The sequence below is a fragment of the Calypte anna genome, chromosome 3, assembly GCF_003957555.1.
Source record: "Calypte anna isolate BGI_N300 chromosome 3, bCalAnn1_v1.p, whole genome shotgun sequence".
Classification (NCBI taxonomy): domain Eukaryota; kingdom Metazoa; phylum Chordata; class Aves; order Apodiformes; family Trochilidae; genus Calypte; species Calypte anna.
This window is the reverse complement of record NC_044246.1, coordinates 30,503,328-30,528,334: the sequence shown is the minus strand read 5'-3', so window position 1 is coordinate 30,528,334 and position 25,007 is coordinate 30,503,328. Positions and strand designations below refer to the sequence as shown.

Below are 25,007 nucleotides of genomic sequence, written 5' to 3'. Positions count from 1 at the left end.
TCTGCATAAGCACTTAGTTTTGTCATATTTGTCTCCTAAATTTTGCCTTAACAGTAGCCATTTTTATTATTTTGAGACTAAACAGAGCAGCTTTTTCCTGTTATTTGTTTTAGAAAAACTGTAAGGTATAGTCAGGGAAGATCCAGATTCCTCAGTTTAGCCATACGGGCAAAGGATGAAGTAAACCAAAAAACTTAGTAAGTAATATTTGCAGTAGGAGTTGTGTCTCTGCAATTGCTTGGGATGAATGATGTACTTCATCATATTAAATAAATTTGTTATATTTAGATGCAAAACTACTTCATCCTAGCAGGAAGATGAAAGATGAAAGAGCTTTAACTGCTGCTTGTAGAGGGTAACACTAAAATTTTGATTGTTGTGAAACTTCTATTTTACCCCATTAATCAAGTTCGAAATTGGCATCTTCAGTAGATGAACACCACCAGAGAGTGATTTTTATCTTTCAGTAATACCTTCCAATGATTACTGCAAAGGGAGGAGAGTAGAGCTAAGCAGTACCCTTCTGAATGGAATTTAGAAAATCTCTTTGGTAATTTATTTGAGCTGTTTGGAATGCTTTACTTAGTGTTTCTGGAACAGTGCACTACTGCATAAAAACTTTACGGGCATGTAACAACAACAACAAAAAAGAACTTTTCAGAATTGCATGCACAAACTGCAGACAATGATTTATGCTTAGCTATGGGTGGAAATCAGAAAGGGGAAAGAGGACTACACCAGGTGGGGAGTGATAAAAAATAATTGAGTGTTTCTGGCATTTTATAGTGTGAAAGAGAAACTAACAAAACTGAAATAGTTTTGAAATGTTACTTGAATATTTTCAGTTGCTGTTGTCAATGTCATTATCAATACAAACATTTTGAGATATCCAGTAGGCAAATTGGGCAAAGTGTTTATTATCTAGAAGAAGTCAGTCTTGCCTACAATATACATACAAGACGGTTAATTTGTGAAGCTTTTTTGTTGTTGTTGTTGCTGGGTTTTTTTCCTAGATTATTCCAATTTGTCCTTTTCACATGAGTTTGGAAAATCAAATTTAGCTGTGTAACAGTGGCTTGCCCTTCTGACAGTTACTGGTGTGTAGTCACTGTGCTCCCTGCATGCTGAAGCAGAATTTGTTGGAGGTTTTTTTGAGTTTAATTTTTCTTAATTATTTTTTAAAAATCAATTTATACAAGACAGTTTTGGAAATGGCCTTTTTTTAGAACTTTTTGGTTGTTTAATCAGAAAATCTAGCTAGTTAGCTTCCAGGCAGCAAGAAGCTTAATGCAGAGCTTCTAGTGTCAGTTACTGACAATCAACACACAATGTTTAAACTCTCTTTTGCAGCAGATTTGACCATACAGAAGGAATTATTCTTCATCCTCATTGTTTTGAATGGCATCTTAGCCTCTCATGGATCCAGTAGTAGGTTTGAGGACTTATATTTCATTGAGATATCTTGGGGACATAAATTCTGCATGGAAATTTTTCAAGTTCATGTTCTTCCCAGTACCTTGTGCTGGATGTAATAATAACCAGTTGTTCAGCTGCATTGTATTTTCAGAAATTAGATAAATTTTTATGCCCATGCACACCCACGAATCTCTATTTGTCTAGGAGGAAATGTTATAGATCCAGGATATTAAATTTTTTTTCCTTTCATAAAGTGAATGGATATGACACTAGGATCTACAGAAATTCTTGAATTTCTGTCTCCTCGAGTCCAACAAGTGTGCTAAGTTCTGCACTTAGTTCTGTCCCCTAGTTACATTAAGATCTGAGGGGAGAAAAAGATGCAGATGAAACAGGTAAGACAGATGATTAAAAAAAAATATTGGTGTAGAAATGATGCAGGATAAAAGGAAAGATGAAATTAAAAAGTTGGAGCACATGAAAAGCAGTGGCAAAGGAAGTGGTCACTGCTCAAAGCCTGACTGTGCAGCTGAGGGAACGAATGTAACACAGAGGAGTCAGAGCTAAGATGTCTGCTTTATTTTATATGTGTGTTTGAATACTGTGGAAGCCATCAAAGCTCATAAACTGCCAGAGACACCTTCCCCATAGGTTTCTGCTCTTGTGTCCTGCCTAGCTGATGACACAAATGCCATGGTTTAGTGAAGCAGGTCTGTGAAAAATGAGTGTCATATGTCACTGTGTTACAAAATCTGTTTAATTTTCAACTCCCTCTCCTTTATTCTGTAGAAGCAAAGGGAGAACAAAGATGATGAAAGATTTGTGAGTATTTATTTTTGGAATGCCAACCCCAATGTGCACAGGCACTTTGGAAACAGGAAGAAGTAACCCCTGCCCTGACTTTTGTCCATCAAGGGGTCAAGGCATTGGCAGGTCACTCAGGGTGGTGTTCAATGGTTATTTTAGAAGGGTTGTTGGTTTCAGTAGAAATTTTTAAAATATATTTTGGGAAGGCTGTAGGGGAGGACAGTGGCAGTGGTAGCAGCCTTTGCTGGGCTTGAAATTAGAAGTACAACAGGAAAGGATTTTTTAATAAAAGAAAAGATGAAAAAGAGCAGAATGGGAGTGAGTGGGCAGTTGGTGGATTTTGAAGTATAAGGGGACATTCTTGAAGCTCTGTGGATTCTGAATCAAGTGAAGTTTGTCAGCCACAGGCTGAATTCCAGGAAGGTGAAAGTAGTTACTTGGTAAAAAAGTGAAAAAACCCTTCTCCCCCCCACACAATAATAATGACCTTATGTTGTTGATATTCTAAAGAACCTGTATTGCTAATGGAGACAAAAGTCCAAGTAGACAAAACTCTTAAGTATTGCAAATATAGATTTAGCTTCTGTTTAGCATTTGGAAGGAATTAAAACTATATTTGCTTGCAGGTAAATGGAAAGGGATCAGAAAAGTTCATAATGTGTGTGGGAGGAACACCCCAAGCTCAGACTGTGTAGAGCTGATTGAGTGATAGTATTTTAAGGCTTCTGCTGTCTACTGCCTCTTATTATTTTAACCTGTTATTAATTTTGTTCTCTTAACAGTTATCAGTACAAACTACACATAATTCATGAGGTGTTAAAAATCTGATTTTTCCAAAGATATGCAGTGCCACACCTGCATTATAAATTTTATCCTTAGAGTAGAGCCATGCCGAATTAATTCCATTGTTATAGGTATGATTAATGATCAGGCTTGTGAATAGCTTCTGGCTAAACATAGAAAATTATTTACCTAAATATTAAAGCATGCACATTCCATGCCCAAAGTGTGATAATTATACTAACATTCCTAGCATGGTGTAGCCATCTATGATTAGCTTTGTATTTGCTAAGTCACCAAAGGTGCAGAGATCTGCTTGTCTAAATTTCACTTAGGCTGTAAATTAGTGAAATGGTAATTCCCATTGGCTTTTGCACCTGGCTTAACTTAATCCTTTAAAAATCCTTCTGGATGTGTATCTGCAACTTTGAACTGCTCATGGCATTAAAATCTAGACTGTCATGATGACTTTGTTTCAGAAGTTCCAGCTGGAAAAGGTTACAGTCGATTGTTACTGCTCAACAGTCTTTCTTTAGCTGTGCACTGAAATATTTTCATTTCATCAACATTGAGATGTATTCTTTTTGTAGAGTTAGAAGTACTTGTGTTTGTTTAGGGTATAAAAAGAAAGCATACATAGATCCAGTAACATAATAACATGTAGAAATAACATACACAGTTATAACATACAGCAGTGTTACTGTTTCATGGCTCTGACCAGGGTTTTGGAGTCCCAGTGTATTACAGAACAAAACCAAATCCTCTACATCAAAGAATTTTATGTGGCTGAACAATGTGAAACAAGTGGAGTAAAGCCAAAAGGAAGACAAGCAAAGAGATGGCACATGCCTTCCCTTACTCCCTCAGAGTGGTGATAAAGTGTTGAGAAAATTAGCAGCCCTTTTATCTCAGAGATTGTGTGCTGTGTTGTACATGGCTGTGAGCTGTACTACATCTATCAGTCTGGCTTGATGAGAGTGGCAACTCCTCTGGGAGATGAATGTGATTAAACCTGATGGATCCATTCCAATGTGTGCTTATGCAATGAAGAAGGAATAGAGAAGAGTTGACATAATAGAAACTAATCCAAGGTAATTTGTCTTCTGACAGAGTCCGAACAAGTCGTTTTGCCTTATTCCTCAGGGATTTTGCTGGAGGCTTATTTTACTAGATGCTCACCTATTTAGAATTCTTTTCTGTTTAGAATGGGTGAGAGCTGAACTTGTAATGTGTCTTGACCTGGAAACCAATGCTGATGTAGAAGAGCATAAAGTGATGATTATCTTGTTTGTCTCCATTGAAATACCTTGTTTCAATAGCAGTCATTAGCTTGGGGAAATTTCTATTTTGTAATATATGGCTAAATGTACTAGCATTGCAGTTTTGTTTGCTCTGTGTGGGAACTGATGGAATAAAACTCTCATGTTGTGTCCTCTGCAAATGTATGCTCCCAACATCAACCTTGTTCTGAAGATGTTAAATTTTGTCATTTTGTAGTCACTATTGACTGAAAAAAAAATGCTCTGTCCAATGAAACTCATATCTTCCAGCATGAATTTTAATTTTGAAAACTGTAAGCATCAAAGGCAAAGAAATCCACCATATTTCTGCTTTACTGTAGAAGAACCAAAATGTGAAGACCAAAAATGTGAACCAAAATGTGAAGACACAGCTAACAGAGTTGTGCAAGTGGTGTTAAGGGGACTGCTACAGAAACTCGGGGGTCATGCTTGCTTTCTGTCAGAAAGGCTTAAAAAAAGGGGTAAAAAAAAGTCAAGTATGGTGATTTCTGGGGATAAGAAAGCATCATTCAGAAAGCTGAGGTTATGTCCAAGTGTAGGAGTTCAAAAGGACCTTTAGCGTTGGCAGGTTAGAAGTAAAAGCACAGGTGGGCAAGCCACATAAGTGACTTTGAGGAGCAGGTAGGAATGTCTGACTGTGGAGGGAAGATATGACAGAAATCTGCAAGCTTGTGGGTGTCACAGGGAAGACATTTTTGCCACTTTTTTTTTTTTTTTAACCATTTCTTCCAAAATAAAAGTGAGGAGGCATAAAACGCAACTGAAATGGAAAATCCAAGATGTTTCTTTACATAAAAGACGCCCGAAGATTCAATCTGGGTTAAAATTTATGGGGATTGAAGGAGTGGTTGGATAAATTAGTAGAAGAGGGACTTCCTGAATGTTGCTACCCACACTGAAACTGCAAGAAACAACCTGAGCTGAAAATAGTGGTAGGCTATGGGGTTGTTGAGGGGGAAGATCTTCCATGATGATATGACTTTAGCACTGATGTTGATGGCTGAGTTTTCAGCTGAAAGTGGTGACTGGTAAAGAAGTTAGCACTTATCCTGTTTTCCAGTAAGTCAGTTACTCTGGGAATAATATATTGGGAATAGATACCCTCGAGCAGCTTAATCAAACAAAAAAACACACTGAAGTGAAAATGTTATAAAAATGTGGTGTCTAATGGCTTTGTTTTCATGCTGTCTTCCCAGGAATCTCATAATCATGGTCTTTTGGATTTTCCTGTCACCAGAGAGCAAATTAATCACTATCGAGCTGCAGCTGAAACTGCTCAAAGTGAACTTGCAGCACTTTCAGTGAAGTATGATTGTGCCAAGTCAGAGGTACACTTAAATACTTCTAAATCCTTCTCCAAGCCTGAGGACTTTCTGCAGTAATTTTCTGCATAGAATAGAAAGTTTGCACAAAGTAAAAACCTTATTGCTCTTGGTACAGAACTGTTGTTTCTCATAATATAGAATTTCTATGTGATTTTTACTCTGCTTGCTTCTGTGTTCAAGAGTCTGATTACAAGCTTATATTTGAAAGATTTGATTTTTATAATAATTATTTAAATGCAATCTTTTGTAATTAAACCTGAAAGTTAATATTTCTAAATTGTGGTTGCATAAAAGTTCTGATAGATGTCCTGTTGCTGGTGTGTTAAGATAAAACTGCCAATCCTTACCTTTTTCTCCACTTTATTCAGGTTACAGCTCCCCAGACTGGCTTTGCTTTCATCACCAGTGAAGTTTCAATTGAGCTAATGAAGTTTATTGTAACTAGAGAGGCTGAAGTATACACACACACATACACAAGCATAATTTTCTGCTGTACCTGATGTGTTAATGGTGGTTCTTAGGAGAGATGCTTTATTAGAAGATAATTTTGAGAGTTTTTGTATTTTAACACTTTTTTAAAAAACGTGGTTGAATAAGAGTGATTTGATCCCATTCAGCAATGTCTGCAGGGTCAATTTTGAAATCGAGTAAAATCTGCATTCATGAGATACGAAGTGCTTACATTTATTTACATATATACATAGATTCAGGTGTAAGCATCATAAATATTCATAGGTATATCACATTTGACAAACTTGTGAACATTCATTCCATTATTACTTTAAATTCCTGTAGATTTTACAAATGTGTATTGCACGTGGTAAAGTACTTGCATAGCACATGGACATTAAAAAAATGCCCTATCAATGCAATAAGATTTCTGTAATTGTGGATGGTTGAATATAGGAAACAGCAAGACCATGTAATATTGTCTGAGAATGAAATGACAGTACAGTATCCAGTCAGGATTACAGAGGTGAGTGTCCATTGCCTAAGCTTGAATGTGACCAGTTGATCCTGAAGTTACTGCAAAGGTTCCCTACTTTTAATGGCTATTCAGGATCAGTACTTTAAATTTCAGTTCTGAAAAGCCTCACAGAATCTCATGTTCTCATAGAAAGAATTTATTACTGGAAATGTTTAATGACTTTATTGCCAGCATGACTGACTGATTTGTAGATTCATTCACCACTGTGCTTGCAAAAGCAAAAAATAGTCATGAAAGCAGCTGTTCATGCTCCTGTTAATAAAGATCTTCATGACCCAGCTGAGGTCAGAGCCCTGTTCTCCTGAGTGCTCTGTAAAACTCATGATATGGGATAATTGTTTCTTTTTCTGCTATTGGAACTGACCACAAAGACAATGGACAGAGGAAAAAATATCACAGTTTGCAGATGGGGAGTTGAACCACAGAGAAATTTTAAGGTTGTGAATGCTTTAAGCTACCATAGCTTGGTCCAGCTGCCAAGTAAAGCAATCCTATTGTTCCTCCAGCTGCTGGTTTCCTTCCCCACACTGTCCCATCCCTTGTGTTGGCACAGATATATGTGTAGTTTTCTGGTGCACTATGTTGTTGGGGAGCTGATGCAATTGAAAAGCAAAGCCTCTTCTTCTGGGTTGTTTTTCAATTGGATCAGATTCCCAATCTTATTTCACCTTGTAGCCATAGAAGTTCTTCCGCTAGGACAAAGAAAAGGGTAGAGAAATGTGAGCCTGAGAAAAGGCAGAGTTGCTTTTCTCAAAATCAGTGCTGCTTTATGTCAGCTCCAAAGTGCCTGATAAACCAGTGCCTGCAGGTGAAGCATAAACTCATCAGACTAAGTTGCTGCTTTCAAGAGTGCTCCTCCTACATGACTCCTCAGCGTTAGCCTTTTCTCTGTGTTGTGGCCAGCTCCCCTTCCTCCTCCTGCTCTGGAGAAAGTGGATTATTTTCTGCCAGCTGCATTAGTTGTTTGTGGAGGAGTCAGACAAATACCAGAGCTGGTGTGAGGGAGTGGACGGGCGTGCATGGCTGGAAGCAGGAGAAGCGGTACCTCTCTTTTCCAAGGCAGTTGTTCACTTGGCTCACTAGCCTCCTGAAATTTCTCTGAGTGTCTTGGGTTTGATCACACTGGAAGCCTCTGTCAGAGCCTTGGATTTCCTGATGTCCTAATTTGCAGCTTTGTGTCATAAATATTTATTGCCTTGAATTGTTTGCCACAAGTTAAAAGCTGTAGCACACAAGGAGCAGTTAATGTGGCTTACTTACTTGCCTGTTATATTTGTGTAGTAGGACGTATGCTTCAGATTGTGTCTTGCAGCTTATAACTGGAACTGTCAGGAAAGCTGAAGCATGTCTTATCACTTCTTGAGTGTTAGGACAAGAAATCTGCTTTACTTGTTCTTTTTGACAAAAAAATAAACTGAAATTTTAAGTGCCTGTTGTGCCTACCTCAAGCTCAGTCTGTTAGAGTAGGTTGTGGCAGAAATAGTTCAATGTAAAACAGTATTTTTAACAGATGAGAAAGTAGGGAAAAGAGACTGAACTCTATGAACTGTGAGGAAGCTCTAGCATCATCTCAGAACAGATCCCTGAATTTTGGTGGTGATGTCCCTCCTCCTAGCCTTCTTTTAAAAAAAGCCCTCTTGTCGTTTCTGTGTAAATCCAGCTACATTTGATTGCATTATCAGACACAAAAATAACTGTTCATATAACTGAGAAGAGGTTGCCTACATCACAACTCTCCAAAAGTGTTTTTGCCTCTAAATATGTTACAAATCATCAAAAGACTCCACCCTCATGCAACAGGATGCTTTGCTGTTACGAATCCAACCTGTGGAACTGGGCACCAGAACTGGGAGCAGGGAGGAGGCAGACAAGAAAGAGAGAGTAGTGGTGTTAAAAAATGTGTTTTAGTGCAGATTTATAAGGAAGGTGAGTTAAGGCTGGACAGCAGAACTTAAGCTGGGCTTTTCCTGAATTCTGAACTTGTAAATAAATTTATCTTCCTGTAAGAGATTAGCTTGAAAGGTTGTATTGTATTACACATCAGCAACTCCTTGCTTTACAAACTCCTTTCTTCTGGGCTTTTTCAGATTTATATGAAAATAAATCTCATCCCTTCACTCAGTCTTGTAGTACTAGAAGACTGAGTCTTTTGTTCCAAAATGTGGCTTTTGTCACATTACTGAACTTGTAGTGCAGTCCACATTATTTCAGCCTGGGCAAAATGATTGTACCTCTTTTCATGAGTCTTCTCCTTTTCTATCTATAGCTTCTTGAACTCAGGTCCAGAATGGTCTCTAGAGAAGCCTCTTTTCAAGATCTGAAGGCTGAAGCTGAAAGCTACAAGGAAGACAATGCTAGACAGATGTCTCGCCTCCTGTCTTTGCAAACCCGAATTCAAGAGATGGAGGAAGAGGCACGAGCACTTGCCACTTCTAAAAACCAGGCTGAGCTAACAGCTCAGGCAGCATTCAAGGAAAACTGGGAGCTGAAGGAGGACCTTCATGGGCAAAATGCCAAACTTAAGTAAGATTCGTGTGACATAAGGAACAGCTTTTGTTTGGTATCACAGAATAGTGCAGTTGTCAGTAGAGAAAAATATGCTTGCTGAACAGTTTTATTGCAGAACCGAATTCTTTACAATGCCTTGTACAACCATTGTACCTAAACGTGTGGGAAGTATTGAAATTTGATTTTGAAATTCATATAACCTCACTGTTTACAAAAAACGAGCACGAAAGGCTGCTTGTCTGACTGCAGAAGAAACAATACATATTGTTTCCTCATTCAGGTATTGCCACATAGGACACTGAGGCAAACTTTGTGCCTCTCACAGTGCATTTGCCATGGGCAGTACCTGCAACTGTAGTCTAGTGCCCTGGTCTATCCTTACCTTCTGTGATCTTTTGCTGACATTTGCCTACAATGACAGTGCAGCTGCATCACTCCAGTCTCCTTTACCCTCTTCTGTGCCACAGCTGGAAAAGTGTCACGTGAATTTTTTTCTTCAGTGTAAAGCTCTCTATTAGGAGCAGTGTAATAAAGAAATTATGGTAAAATTCCTAATTAGTAGCATCCTGAAGGGAGTATGTTAGTGCTTGTCTAAAGTTTTCAGGTTTCAGTAGTGTTAATGTTATCTGACTTTGCTTTTGCTTTGTTCTGGACATTGCTGTGTGTTGTTTAGGTTTTCTTTTTATTTTAATGTGCATACTGGTTGCATAAGAAATTTAATAAAATATCTGTTACTATACTGTTCTTAGACTAGTGTGTCCAGAGCACGGTCAATTCTTCATACCTTCTAATATTTCAGGCTGAGGGATGGAGACTGATAGCAATGTTGATCACAAGTAAAACTGATTGTTGTGAAAATTATTCTGCACTTTAAAATTAAAAAATCAGTGTCAGTTATATTAATAGACATCTTAGAGACTCTTATAAGGGATTTTTTTCCCGACTAGTACATGGCTAATACCCCCTCTTTCTCAATGTTGTCTAGTTAAGTGCAAGATGAGTGTTCACCAGATATCTGTATTTCTTAAATCAGTACATTGCACAGTTCTTCCAGGCTTTGTGGGTTAGAAGTGGATAATGAAGTTATTTTAAAATCATGAGAAATCTGTTGATGTGCACTTGTATGTTACCAGCTTATTTGTCGAAAATGCTGCCTGGAGAGTGCTGACATTGATCACTAAAGATTTTCGATATTATCCTGATGTAAAGTGAAGCCAAGTAGTGTATTATGCATCTTAGCAAGATAGAAATATCACAGTGCCTGAGATAATGGTTAAGATTTTTTAAATTGCTAGTTCTTGGAGGTGGGAGGGAGGGGGAAGAAAAAAAGGTAGAAAAACTTCTACTCTCTTCTGAGTCACTGAGACAAAACTGCCAAAATACTAGTGTAGGTAATAAGCTAGTATATCATACTATCTTATTATTACATCAATATGATCAGTTTTATGTGGCATAAATCTGTATTGTCACTTCCAAGGTGGTCCTGGCTACTCTGTTTTGCCCATGACGCTTGTGTCAGCGCTGTTTGTGTTGCTGTGTGATGATTGGGACCAAGGAACTGCTTCCAGTGAGAAGGGAACAAAATTTTACTTGATTTCCAGCTTAATTTCTGGCTTTACCAGTCCCAGGTCTTGTTTTTCTGTGTGCCTGGTGTGTAGTGCTGTAGAGATGGCAAAAGGGAAGGGAGAAATGGAGGGTGAGTCTGCTCTTTTGGAAGGAAAAAATACATTGGTTTGGTCATGAATCTACAGTGTATGGTTTCAAAGCTTTTTCTCATCCTCAACTGATGGTTACATGTGCCACTTAACACTACTCATTGTGTTAACTTAATGAACTTCAACTGCTCAGTCTGGCCACCTTAGTAGCACATGACATGACTAGTCCTAATTGGGTATTCAAGAAAGCTTTTCACTGAAAACCACTAATAAAATGGAAGAGCAACTCAGTAGGCATGAAATGCACATTTACGTTCTGTAGCTTGTGATACAATAAAAGAGGTTACATGAATTATGTGATTGGTTTCCAAGATGTATACCTCGCCTATTAAAAATGGTGCTTTTCTACTCAACAGGCTAATTGCTAAGGTATTTTTAGAACCTGAACAGTGAAAAACTTTTTAAAAATTTATTTTGTTCTTTTTCCTGCACTTCTCTTTGCTCATTAGTTCTGAAGAGCTAGCAAAGCTCTGAAAGAGCTGTGTTCTGTTTTTTTGTACCCAATTGCCCATTTTCTAGGTGCTCACACCTTTATGGTCCTACTAGAGGTAATTAGGTTATTTGTACGATTTTCAAGTATGTGCTTTGTACTTCAGATTGCTTATTTTGAAAAGCAGGCATGATTTTGTGTGGTGTGCCTTGATTTTTCAGAGCCATGAAGCAGCTTGTAGAGGGGTTAGTGGTCAATCTCATGATGTAAAGGTGTGCATATATGGCATGTTTGGAGTCTCATACCTTTTCACTTCTGTCATATCCCTCTGCAGGGATGTGTGACCATCTCACAGTTTAGTTTCCTGCAGCTATAAAGGAGAGAAAGGGTCCCAGAGGTGAGAAAGCTGTCAGGCACTTGTTTTCTGAAGGCCAGTGCCTGCTGCAGAAATCAGAGCTCCTTTGGGTCATGATGTGTGCTGTGCAGTCGTACGTGGAACTATCCTTGTACTGTCCAGAGCAGTAATTAAAGTTTTCAACTCCTTTCTGGTACTCTTGCACTCTCTTTCACTTTGCAGCATTGGAAACTGCTGATCTCCCTCCCAAGGCAACATCTTAAATTTTTTTTGGTGGACTATCTATTTTACTTAGAGATTTATAACTGCTTAATGTACTGTGCTCGCACTCACTGTTTGCTACAGGAATCTCATGCTGCTTTTTGACTATGGAGTGATGCTGTGTTGCCTGCTTAAATGCCATCCTAGAGAGGAAGAAATGAGAAATGAATAAGAATGAGTCCAGAAATCGCTAGCATGACCACTTGAAAACTGAGACTGCACTCTGATAAGCAGCTGAGTTTCAATAAAATGTGCTTGATACAGCTGTTTGGTGACATTTCACATCTCACTTTATTGCAGTATTCAAATCTTTGTGAAGCATTTGCTTCAGAAAGTACCTTGTTTGTCAACTGAAAACTCAACTGTTTGTCTCTTGCCCCGTATTTTTGCCTTTTTCCTGGGTGTTACCCGGGAGGTATTGAAGTTAAATTACACTAACGGCCTTCATTTGGTTGTCTGCTTTGCTAATCAGTTTATTTGTAGTGATGCTCAGCATTGCAGCATCATGATCAAGATTCAGATCTGTACATTTGCTACCTGTGCGGACTGGGGCAGTGCTTGTTTACTGGGCTTGTCTTTGTCCCTGGAAATGGGGGATGTAATTACATTTATGCCAGTGAGCCAAACTTGACAGCTCTTATTATTTGATTGTTCATACAGGGCATTTAAAAACCAGTATCTGCTGTAAAGGCTGATAACAGATATTTTAGCTGGGCTACATGTGTGCATGATAGGCATCTTTTGAGAGTGATGAAAATGATGACAGAAAGCTGCTGCTTCTTCACATTTTTGTGGTAGTCTGTAGTGTAACGAGGCAACCAGGTGCCACTAATTGCCAGGGAGTGAGCATGAGCTTGTGTCAAGCCCACCTGTGCCTAGGTCAGACCTCCTTTTATTAACCCCCTGGTCCTGCTCATGCACAGTGGGGGCCCACCCTAATCAGGCACAGGTGGGCTTGACACAAGCTCATGCTCACTCCCTGGCAATTAGTGGCACCTGGTTGCCTTGTTACACTACAGTAGTCCCTAGAAATTTTCTTTTTAAATGGATCTTTTTAACCTGAATCTAGTCTGCTCCTTTTTCCTCTCCTTACCTCTATGTCTTGTGTTGATGTGTAGGATTATGCTGCAGAAGATTCCATGTACAGCAAAGTAGTCTCTGCCATGTCCCTTTGCTTCTGCTGATAAATTTCCCTTCTTAGGTACTTTTGATGTCCTGCACTTTCATTACTTAGGAGAACCTCTTTTTTCCCTGGCGTTGTTGATCAGCATAGTCAACTTCTTTAGAAAGAGAGGGGATGTAAAGCTTTTAGCATATTTTTACTATAGTTTGATATCTCTCTTCTCTATTGTTTTCAAAGCTTTAGACTGAATACTCCATTTCTAGGATCTTGAGGGCACTGTTTATTGGTGTTACCTGGTTCTTGTGCTATATTGAAATCTTATGCTGAGAATGAGGTTGGGATTGTAGAGGATTCTTTAAAATGTTAAAGGAATGTTAGTGTTAAAGGGTAACAATAAAAGTTCTATGTATCGAGTAACCGATAAAGAGCATTCTGTGCAACTTTCAAAATTCATTTTATGGTATGCAGAAGCTTGCAATACTCTTGGGATAATGTCTTTTGCCTAAAAAATCTGTTTCAGAGAACACGCATCCTGATGTGTGTATTTTTTTCCTGTTTGGTCAGTAAATATTTGAATGACTGTGAAGAAAGCATGACTCAAGCTTCTAAAATCAGCAGAAAGTATGAAGAGCTCCTTACACAGCTCTCAGGATTCCTGGACACAGACATCAGAGAAAAAGAGAAACCACAGGAACATTTAATGTCAAAGGTGATTGCTTGTAGGCAAGAATTTCTGTATAAAGATTTACTAGAAGAATATTTGGTTGTCAGAGAAATGAAACAAGTGATGAAGACAGGAATCCATGTATTAAATAATGATTTGCAGACAGTGCTCTCACTTAAGACAGATTTATTTTTATATTTAGTTGATTTCCAAAAGTGATGAACATTAGTAGGCCTCAATGAATTCGGTCTGGCTTTATCTTCATAAATATTTTATCAACCTGTAGATTCTGGGTGCAAACCTGATTAGAGACTTGGTTGAAAGCTTTTCTGCTAACAGCACTGGGAGTCACTAGGTGACATGAAAACTGTACACTAGATCTAACACTGATGTTGAACCAACACACTGTTAAGTAGAAACACCTGAAATGGCATATCCTAAATCAACCTTAACCTTGCCCTGTAACATAGTGCTGTAAAACATTGTGTGATGTTTTTGAAGGCTAATGATAGAACTATATTTTTCTCTCTTCAGAATAATTCTGAAATTCCAAAAGCTAAGCTGCTGTTTAGAAAAGGAAAATTGTTCATTGACTCTTTTAACCTTTATTGGTGCTGCTGAAAGGCAATTTCTTTCTTAATTTTGTACATTTTTCTCATGTTCTGTCTAGTCATTTCTATCCCTATTTTTCTTCACTTGGGTGCATGTTGGGTATTTTGGGATTTTTTTGTTTCTTTTTATTATATTATTATAAGAGTTCTAACTATAAAGAACACTTAAGAAATAAAGATTATATGGGTATGTATCAGAGGGTTTTTTACAGACCTTACCCTGATTACATTGCAAGCATGTTAAAATTGTAATAGATACTCCAACAAACTTGGCTAGCTGTCATTAGAGGCAAAGATGTTTGTATTAAGCTGCAGCTCTTAGATACTTTAAGTTAAGGAAATAACTGGTATTTTTAAAAAAGTACACATTGATGTTTTAACAATCTAGTAACACATCTAACTGTGAAATCTAATTTGTGCCGAAAACTGTGTGTTAGGAAAACTTTGTAGTTCATTTTCTGTGTAGGGTCATGGCATGTTTATTTAGACTTTTTTCCACACTATGGTCTCATTTAAGTCAGAATTGATCTGGCTTAAGTGTAACTAATGTCTTGCCAGTAGAAATGGAGGTACTTTTTTTTTTTTTTTTTTTTTGACTTATGCACTCTTTGAAGTGCCCACCTTCATCTATTCTACTTCTTGGAAATAGCATAACGTATCAAAGCAGCCCTATGATCCTCCTGGAAACAACAACTTTTTCCAGTGTGCCAGCTGCTCAGAGCAGCAGTCCACCAGGTATTTGGCCCTGCCCTTACACATGTTTATGAAATAGCTGTTACTAACTCAAATCTCCCCACGCCTAAAAAGTTCCAAGCATCAAATTTAGCTTTCAGTTTCTTGTTCCAAATGAGACACATAAATCTTCACAAGCCAAACTGAAGTGGTCTGTTTGTTACGTGATCTGTTTTCATTTTCTGACCTGCTTTGTATTAAGTGCAGATATGCAGAGGCAGTAGCTCACCACCTGTTTAATAGATCATGGAGATCATGTGGGAGTAAATCTGAACCACATTACACTAAGGTGTGGGTTTCTGGTGGGAATATGTTTCTCAATGTGATTGCATTACTACTCCTTTTAGGAAGGAATAGTGGAATACAATTGTAAATCTGACCTGGGGGTCCCCAGAAACATCATGTCTTTATTGGGATGATTAAAAGAATCTGTACTGGAACAATATATGTCATTAAGTGCTTAAAAAAAGTTACTAATACTTGAATTATTTCTCTAGGTCTCTGAAATATGTAAAGAAAATCTGACACTAAAAGAGCAGGTTGCTGCTCTTCAAGACACAATCACCACCCATGAGATGGAGTCCAAAGCTAATAGAGAAACTATCATGAGGCTGGTTTCAGAAGTGACCAAGGAGCAAAAAAAGGCAGCAGGATACTGTCAAGAAATGGAAAAACTTAGTAAGGTACATAATTGCATGATATATATGCTTGTCTGATTTTCAAGTATTTTCTCAAAATCTCAACTTAATGTTCAGTAGAAGTTATGTGAGGGAAAAAATGCTTCTTAAAGATGTCCAGTGGTTATGGTCTTCCCCAAAAAGGACACTTTTCTAAGGTTATCCTCAGCTTTTTGAAAGCTTGAGAATATACAGAGGTGAAACAATAATATTGTGTAAAATAGTTCTGATTAACATGTCTTCTGATGGTGCTTGTAAATTTATGTTTTTGCTGCCTTTTTCTTGCTGTAGCCCCTGCCGTGCTTGCACAAATAAGCAAATAACAGATGTTTTCAAAGTAGTGTAAACATACAGAGTTAATGAATATATCTGAGGCACAAGAATAGAACAATGGAAAAACACTCTTACATAATACTTCTTTAATATTGCAAATTTTCTGTGGATTCTTCTACTCGGTTTCATTAAAATTCTAATGAGAAATTGAAAGGAGTTGGTAGGATGCTATTTTCTTCTTAAGAAACTGGAAGTGTCCTGGCTTCCAGACACTAGATTATCTTGTTTCACTGCATTGTAAACTTGTATTTCATAACTATAAACATTCAGTCAGCTCATACCCAAAAAATTGTAGGCAATAGGATGGTTCTTGCAGGAAAACATTGTTTAGCTGTGGGGAATCCACAGAGGAAATCTGTGCAGCAGATGATGCTGAAATGAGGAATGTGAGTTGAGTTGTAAGTCAAGTATTCACCAAATTAACCTAAATATATTTGGAAGGGAAAAGGATGTCATTTAAGGATTCAATTGCTCCATTAGAACATTTGTACATTGCAAAGGATGGGTGAACAAAATGAGCTTCTGTACAAGTCTTTTTACTTTTAGCAATAACTGTGGAAAGGGAGCAGTTTACTAAAACCATAATGAAAATTTCCTGCAGATACTAGAACAGTGTGGTTAAAGCTGATGGTCAGAACTAGAGAAAAAAAAAGAAACTTAGATTTAGTCAAATATGTAGCTGAGCTATGTGTGACTGAGTTTATAGAAATTTTTAACAAAAAAGCAACTTTTTACAAGTTTCAAATGTAATACAACATTTTCCTTACTGCCCTGGCACTACTTAAGAGAAGACCACTGCTGTATACTTTAAAGGATAAAGTGTTCAGATTTTTTTGTAGACAAAATACTTAGGGGATGAGGAATAGCTTACAGTGTACTCTGGAGAAGAAAGAATTTGTTGTGGGGAAGATAAATGTTGAGTACCGCGAGGGTCATAAATTTTCCTTACTGCTGAAAATACTTCTTACCAAGCTGTCTAAAATTTTTTAGGACTGAAACTGGATTGAGAGAGAATGCATATCAGAAAACTTCAGCAGGTCCTTTTTGAGAACATTTTGTTCTCGTACTTCAAACACAGGAAAAGAGTGTAGGTTACTCCACAATCAGGAGATGTTTTAGACCAAGATGAGGGCTTTGTTTGTGACTTGTTTTGCAAGTTTACTCTGTCTGCCAAAACATTTCCAACATTGAACTAGTTGTATGAAAAATATTTTCCAATTATGACTGTGAATATGCCAAATACATAATTTATTTAACCCATTTTACAGAAATGTCTTGCTAAATTATTAGCATTGCCTTTCAAATGGAATGTGTGTCATCAGGGCTTATCTAGATGCCGCAGTTTCCTCCAGTGCTCTTTAGCTGCTTAAATCTGAAGATACTAAGTAAACCTGTTGAGCAGGTTTTGTGTTCAAAAAAGCATATTAAGAAAATCCCTACCGGAAAAAAAGTAAAAAAAAAAAAAAAAAGCAAAAAACCAAACCCCCCCCCAAAAAAAAAACCACCCAACTTTAAATACACATAATATATGGCATCCTCTGTTCCCCTGATGGGTGTCTTGCTAGCTGACAGGAAGGGCATCGGCATCGTTGCTATAAAGTTGGTCTGACTGTCATACTTTGCTGGATGGTTTAAATTAGCACATCCTCAGAGTTATATTATGTAACTCTTATTATGTGTTTCCCTGTGAAAGTGAAAAGCAGAAATCCATACTGTTGCTATGCCAGAAGACACACAAACACAGGCACACACACAGGGGTGTGTTCCTGGTCTGTTTACTGGGTTTTAATTAATGGAATTGCCTGTAGCAGAGTTTGCCTGAAGCTCCCTGGGCTGAACATATTGATTGCAGATTGTAAAAGGTGGTGGCCCATTTCTTCCCATTTTGTCTCAAAATTCTCCCTAAGTTTATAGAGGCCTTCACAGAGTTCTATCAACCTTCTCCAGCAAGCCTGACCCACAGCACTGTTCCCTGCCACCTCTGAATCATTTCCAGTTTTCCTTGCTAGGTAGTTCCTCAGTCCTGCTACTTGGGATTTTTCTGAACTACCTCTTGTGACCTTTGTCCCAGGAAGAGGCAGCTAACTTATCATAATTAAACAGACTGTAGGTTCTGAAATTCCTGATGAAGAAAATGAAAACTGGGTTGTTTAAGCAATATTTTAAGTCTCATACATGAGAGTAAATCAGAATGTTCTTTAGTATATATGTTACTTCAGAACTTGTTGCAGTGAGATGGTTTTCATTTAAGTGAACAGTAAGTCCATCTGTTCCCCTCTTAGCCTCACCCCATCACAATATCAAACAGCAAACAACAGAAACTAATATGATCTCAAAACTAATATAAGTAACAATAGGAAACCATCAAACTGTTTGTGTTGTAATGCATTGCTTTTCTTCTAGAATTTTGAACTATTCACATTCCTGATCAAATATTATAAGAGCTTGCTTATGGAATTATGTAAACACTGTGCATACCTTTATTCTGGCAGTTGCATTTGGTGGAAAATAACTTTTAAATGCTGCACATATTTCTAGACTGAGAATCAGAATCCCTCTTCTTTCTGTTTGCCTAGATAGTGATTATTGATTATGATAATCATAATGAGAGGATTATGACCTTCTTTGAAAATGTAGGCCTTTATAAAATGTCTTATTTGCTTTAACTAAATGTCTGTCTAGTATTTAATAAATTCCTATAGGATATTTCTTTTAAGGTATAGAAGAATATGTATATATACTTCTTTCAGATGAATTTGCCTTTTGTACAGCATTACTATTGATGAACCACAAGAACTAGTAAACTGGCTTGTTCTGTTTCACATCTTCACTGATGATTCAGCCAGGAAATAATTGTTTCCCTCCAAAGTGTTAATTTAAGCAACTTATTTGCAAAGATGTTAACCATGAAATGTCTTTAAAGAACATACTTGAAACATAAAAAATCCATTTCAATTAATACAACTGTATCTATATGTACTAGTGATGAAAAATTTACCATGAAAATGCAATGTAGTATTCAGTCCTGTCTTGTATGAAATTATATTAGTAATTAGTAAAATTTATTTAAATAAATAAAAATTTATTTAAAAATTTATTTAAATATTTAAATTTATTAATAAAATTTATTTAGATATTTAAATATCTAATCAGTATAAATTAATCCAAGTAAAATGATTGTATTAAAATAGGTAATTAAAATATAAACTTATTAAGACAGCTGAGTAAATTTGAAAAATATGTCCATATTTTGAGTGTACCTGAACACTTTCATTACGGGAGACAATGATTTTAGTTTTTTCTTGTTCCAGTAGATAATTACAGTAATGAGTGTCTCAGAACTTGAATTTTTTTGTGTATAAGCTCTCATTAAGAAAAAAAGTACTAGGGACAGGTTTCAGCAGGCTTCAGAAATGCTTTCAGGTTGAATTATCAGAGAAGACAGGAGATAAGAGCAAGCTGCTTTTGAGTCTTTGTGGTGTAACAGTGGCAACTGGAAATGCAGCTGGATTCATCTGGAAAATACCCTCATTCTCTTGCATACCTTATTATTACTGTTAATGTAATGTGGGTTTTTTGGGGTCTGTGTATATGTAATTAACTTAGTATGTTGAAACCATGGTGGTGATTGGGGTGCCAATATAAATAATGGTAAGTTAAAATATCCTTCTCTGGTCTAAAAACCCTCTTGAATTACTTAATGTGAACACTCTGCTCTTCAAGAAGACTTCTAAAGAAGTTGAGATGCAAGCTGGTGCTGGAGATAGAAATCAGTTTTATCATAAGCTCATCTGCAAAGCCATAAAAGAAGCCTTTTTAATTGTATGTGGCATAGTTCTGTAAAGCTGTATGTGCAAAATAATGAGGAAAACCACTTTTATAGCCTGTTTTAAACAATAGGTGAAAGTAAGGTTTGCAAAAATGCATGGTAGGTAAATGAGCAACTAAGTATGTATGCTTTTAGATATTGATATTGTATTGAGAGGGAGTGAATGTATTAATATATATTATTACTGAAAAGTTTTTATCCCTTCTTGTTTCTTCTCTTTCTTTTGTCTGCATCTTCAGTGTGATCATATTTTCCTCAGAGTTTTGCACCTTAGCTTAGGGTACTCTGGGCATCTTTTCTGGTACAGTGCAGGTAACAGTGCCTGTGGGTGAGCACGGAGGGTAGATGCTGAGTGAGTAACTTTAAACATGACACTATGCTCTATGAGCCTTTTTGCTCTGGTCTCAGCTAGTTTAAGCACTTTTGGTGCTTATTTCTATGTCCATAGGTGAACACAGCCATGGTAGATCTACCACACCTCTTGTGTCTAACAATGATTCATTGACATAGTCTACCCTGGGTAAATCCACCTAGCATCTAATTCTCTTTTCTTTGAACATTCAATTCCATTAATTATCCCTGTATTCAAAATTTTGTTGTATGTCAGCATTGGGCACTCTACAAGCTGCATGCTGAAACCTTCATATAATTCAGATGAGAGAGAAATATTGAGGGCCCAAAGAGGAAACACTTTGTGGTTCCATCCTTCAGTCTTTTGGGGTGGAAATTGTTTGGTCTGCCAGCACTGATCACTTGGGGGCTTTAGGGGCTTGGTTCTTGTTGGGATACCAACTTTATGTGTTGCAGTCCCTAAATTTCCAGATCCTGTTAAACATTCAGGCTGATCCTGCTGAAGCTAACCAGTGTAAATGTTCTCCATTCAAGAGAGGTTTCAAGGAGAATTGTTCAGAGTGTTAATGTTTAGAGGTTCAGGGTTTTCATTGTTAATTGCTTGGTTTTGTGGGTTTGGGTTTTTTGTTTTTTTTTTTTTTTTTTTAAAGAATTGGGTATCAACAGGCTTGCAGTTCCTAATTTTTTTTTTACCTTAATCTTTTGATTCAATTGTGTTTGTTTGCAGATGTTCACAAGAGTGTAATTAGGTAAGCTGGTACTGGCCAACTTCTATTGCACTGTCTTTCTGAAAGGAAAAATACACACTGCTGAAAACTGTAATTGAAATAAGCTACTCTTTATTTTTTGCTGTAATTGCCATAATGTAATTGTGAGCACAGGTGGGAATTTTCTATTGATAGGACTTGTTTAGAATAAAAAAGAAAAAATGACAAGGAATCATGGCCAACATTTGTTTCCAAGAGAGTTCTACAATTACTTTAGAAAGGGTTAGTAACAAATAGTTTCCTAAATGACAGGGTTTGTTTTGGTTTGTTTTAATCTATGTGTTTGCATGTTTGCCTTTTTGGAGCTATTTAAAAAATTTTAGTATTTTTAGTATCGTATATTTATATTTATTCCAAGGGTACCTCCCAAACTCCTTTTTTGTCCATCCTCACTGCTGATCTGTATAAATAGTCCCAAATTTCCTACTTGATTGGCACGCATTCCATGAACACAAATGACTTGCTATCCTACACAGAAAGCACATATAGACCCTGAGATACCCTTGAGTGGTCACTTATTCACAGCTGCTCTGGGAACAATTCTGCAACCCCAATGTACACAATCTTAGTTCGTATCAATCCGTTTACTAATCCTCTACTAAGCGACTGAAACTTCCAGGGAAATTCAGTCACTTTCTATAAATATGCCACCTCCTGGCAGAATTCTTTGTCTTGTGGGAAGTAATATCCTTTCTTATTTGTTCTGATCAGTCAGATCAGAATCCCTGAGGAATTAACTTAGTCTTTGTTATACTTCATCGTAGTTGGTTTCACTGCAAATCTTATTCTTGTTAATGAATGAGTAAGCACTGTTAAAATTGGTATTGTGGACAAATGAAAGAGGTCCACAATCTGAATGAATTGAGAGACATTATTTTTATTTTGTGTTTATATGGATTATATTTCTTTCATTTTCTATCCCTTGCTTCCATGTCATGGGGCAGGATAGATAGTTCTGTCTGCTCTGTTGGGTCTATAGTTTATGTGCAACTGGTATAGATACATATACACTGGCTATTTTTGCTTCTTTTCAAATCCAGTCTTTACTCAGCAGATGGTAAAGGGAAATTAACTTTTAAAAGCTCTGGACTTAGAATGAAAGGATCATGTGGGTCAGGGGCTGAGTGAGAACCATGACAAAATGCCAAAGACCTGAGGATGTCCCTGAGCAGTAAATACTATGGACTATTCACCAGGTAAATTTATCTTCCAGTACCCTGTCTCCATACCAAAGGCAACAGTGTATCACTTGTGAAATTCAAGTGACTTTAAAAAAAAGAAAAAAAAAAGAAAAATTACAAGGATACTAGAGAGAACGAGCATCCCATTAGTACTCATCAGTCATACTTCTGCACACCTGCAGCCCAGCTGAGCAGCAGATGGGAACAGTTATAATGTCTGTGGAAGGACACAGCTCTTTGTCATCTTTCCCAGGCAAACTTGACCTTATAGTAACAAGGATTTTGCTTTCTTCAGCCAATGACATAGCTCAGAATAATTGCATTTTTTGTAAATTTTTCATTGTGTTTCACAATCTAAGGATTTCTTCTTTGAGGTGAAACTGGTATTTGAACATGCACCTTCTTTTTTACTTTCTAATATTTTTTGTTTAGCCTCTCACTCACCATTTCTGTATATAAATAATTTGAGGAATTTTTATTACATTCAAGTAAGGTGATCTAAAAGATCGCCTCTAATTCTGCTGTTAACACTGTATCCAAAGAGTTCATGTGAATTCATTTGGTCAGCCCTGAAATGGTCAGGCAGTTGGATTAGATGATCATTGTAGGTCACTTTGAAATGAACTGAACCATTTTGTATTCTTTTCTGTTTTGTTCTGTTCCATTCCATTCCTTCTGGGGTGTAGCACTTTGGTTTTGAGTTACATTTTATTTGCTATTTGTTTTTCTAAGTTGTACTATCTGAATGAAAAAATAAGATAGCAATAGTTTTACATTTTAAAACATTTTTATTTACTTGAAACTTTTATTAATGTTGTGACCATATAAGCAATATGGGTCCTAATTTCTCTGTCTCTAGTACCTGCTTGTGAGTTATTCTTTGCTTTGTGTGTCAAGGAGTTATAATAATTTTTAAAAGCCTGGTTTAATCTTTCACATATTTTAGGATCTTGACAGTGCTATAATAGGAAGACAGAGTTTGGAGCTGGAGATCAGAAACCTCCAAGATAAAGTGACTGCTAACCAGATGGCTTTGGATACCTCAAATCAGGAACTGCAGAATCTGAAGAAATCTTCCACTGAGTTGAATGGAAGTTTGAAGAGCAGCAGAGAAGAGGCCAAGACTGCTCAGAGTTCTTTTGTGGCTTTTAAAGAGGAAATTGCTACCCTACTTAGCAGTGGATCTGCAATAGTTAAACCTTCTGAGAAAGCTATTCTTGAAAAGATCCAAGAATTAAGTTGCAAAGAGGAGAATAAAGAAATAGTAAGTCAGCAACTACTGCGCTTGTCTAATGTGTTTGTATAAATCTGTTGTATTTCATTGTATTAATCTGTTACGGTGTCCATTCCTTCTGCATAGGTTTTGAAACTACAGACACCTTTAATTTTGTTGTCCATTAATTTCCAATAGTAGGTGAAAAGTATCTGTATTTTATTAAGTAGGAAGAGGTCAGAAATTAATTTAGGAATAGATGCTTTTAGCAAGAAAATACATGGACTGGTCTTTCAGTTAAGATGTTGAAATTTGGTTTCAGTGCTAAATAGGCTTCATGATCACTATGATTTAGTGGAACACATAAACAAATATGGACTCACTGCTACAATAATAACTTCAAGGACTGCCAAGTTTATCAAAGCAGACATAATTGATGAATTGCCCCAGACAACCTTTTTCATTCCAATCCTATAAACCTGTGCCCTGCACCTAAAAGAAAAATGTATTTTTCCCACTTAAAACATTCTTGAAACTGTAACTGTTCCCCATCCAGGAAAGTGTCAATAGAAAAGCAGCTGGGTCTTCTAATACTCTGGCTCAAGGGGTTTAGGGGTTTTGGCTGATAGTGTTTTCATCTACAGGTGGAGAATGGGCAGCTCAAGAGAAAGATGAGCCAGGATACAGTCCAACCAATGTCAGTATCCTGAAACTGAAGTTTCTCATTTGCTTACAAGGCCATATACTAATTTTGTCAGGGAGGACTGTTACTTTAATTAAAAGTCCTGCACTAAATCAAAAACTGTTTCTCCTGAGCTGTTGTGAAAACAACTTCTGTGTTCTTGCCAGATTTTAAGATTCTAGCATCTCCTGCCCATGAGATAGTGTTTTATGTAAGTAAATGTTTTTGTGTTCTGTCCAAGACTGGAAATAGCTCTTAAGTCTTGTTTTAATTTTATTAGCTTTTGTCATTGCATGTTGATCTTTAGACTCTTAAATACCAAAATCAATGGGGTCTACTACTGCTCCCATTACAATCTCCTGTTCTTATTTCTTAATGATTTCTATGACAATGTCACAAATGCATATTTAGTTATAGGGATTTATTCACTTTATCCTTCCAAATGAAATACTTGAGTGGAAAATAATTTGGGAATTGAAATTAAATACTGATAAAAGCAGAGTAAAGTACCTCAGCCAATTAGAATATGAGAAATTATTAAGAAAAAAGTTGAGAAGGAAAGGAAAACTGTAATTATGCCACTCTATTAATCCATGGTTACTGTGTTCCGAGGAGCACACACTGTTATCAAAATTTAATTAAAAAAAAGGGCCTTCAAAAAATACCAGGAAGGGCCTGGTTTCTACAGCGTTTAGAGGTTTCCTTGCAAGGAAAGACTCAGCAGACAAAAACTTTTCAGCTTGAAATGGTGAGATCAATGCAATAAATCAAAGTACAAGATGTAGGTACCATGGTAAGAAATGTGTCAGCTCTAATGCTTTTCAGCTGGTAGGGATTATAGAAAAAAAAAAAATTATACTAGGTGCACGTGTGAGTCTGCATATGCATACATAAAAGAGTGAACGTGTAAGGTAACATCCTACCAAACTAGAGCAGAATAGGCTATTGATTGTCAAGA

At 36.9% G+C, this 25,007-nt stretch overlaps 1 protein-coding gene across 1 annotated transcript in view; it reads left to right on the top strand.

Moving 5' to 3' along the window:
- Positions 1-25,007, top strand: part of CCDC170 (coiled-coil domain containing 170) — a 38,838-nt gene that overhangs the window by 2,429 nt on the left and 11,402 nt on the right. Inside the window, 6 exon segments of the mRNA XM_030448010.1 lie at positions 2,053-2,067; positions 5,501-5,632; positions 8,884-9,140; positions 13,574-13,718; positions 15,514-15,699; positions 23,101-23,418. Coding sequence (XP_030303870.1) covers positions 2,053-2,067; positions 5,501-5,632; positions 8,884-9,140; positions 13,574-13,718; positions 15,514-15,699; positions 23,101-23,418 — 1,053 coding nt within the window.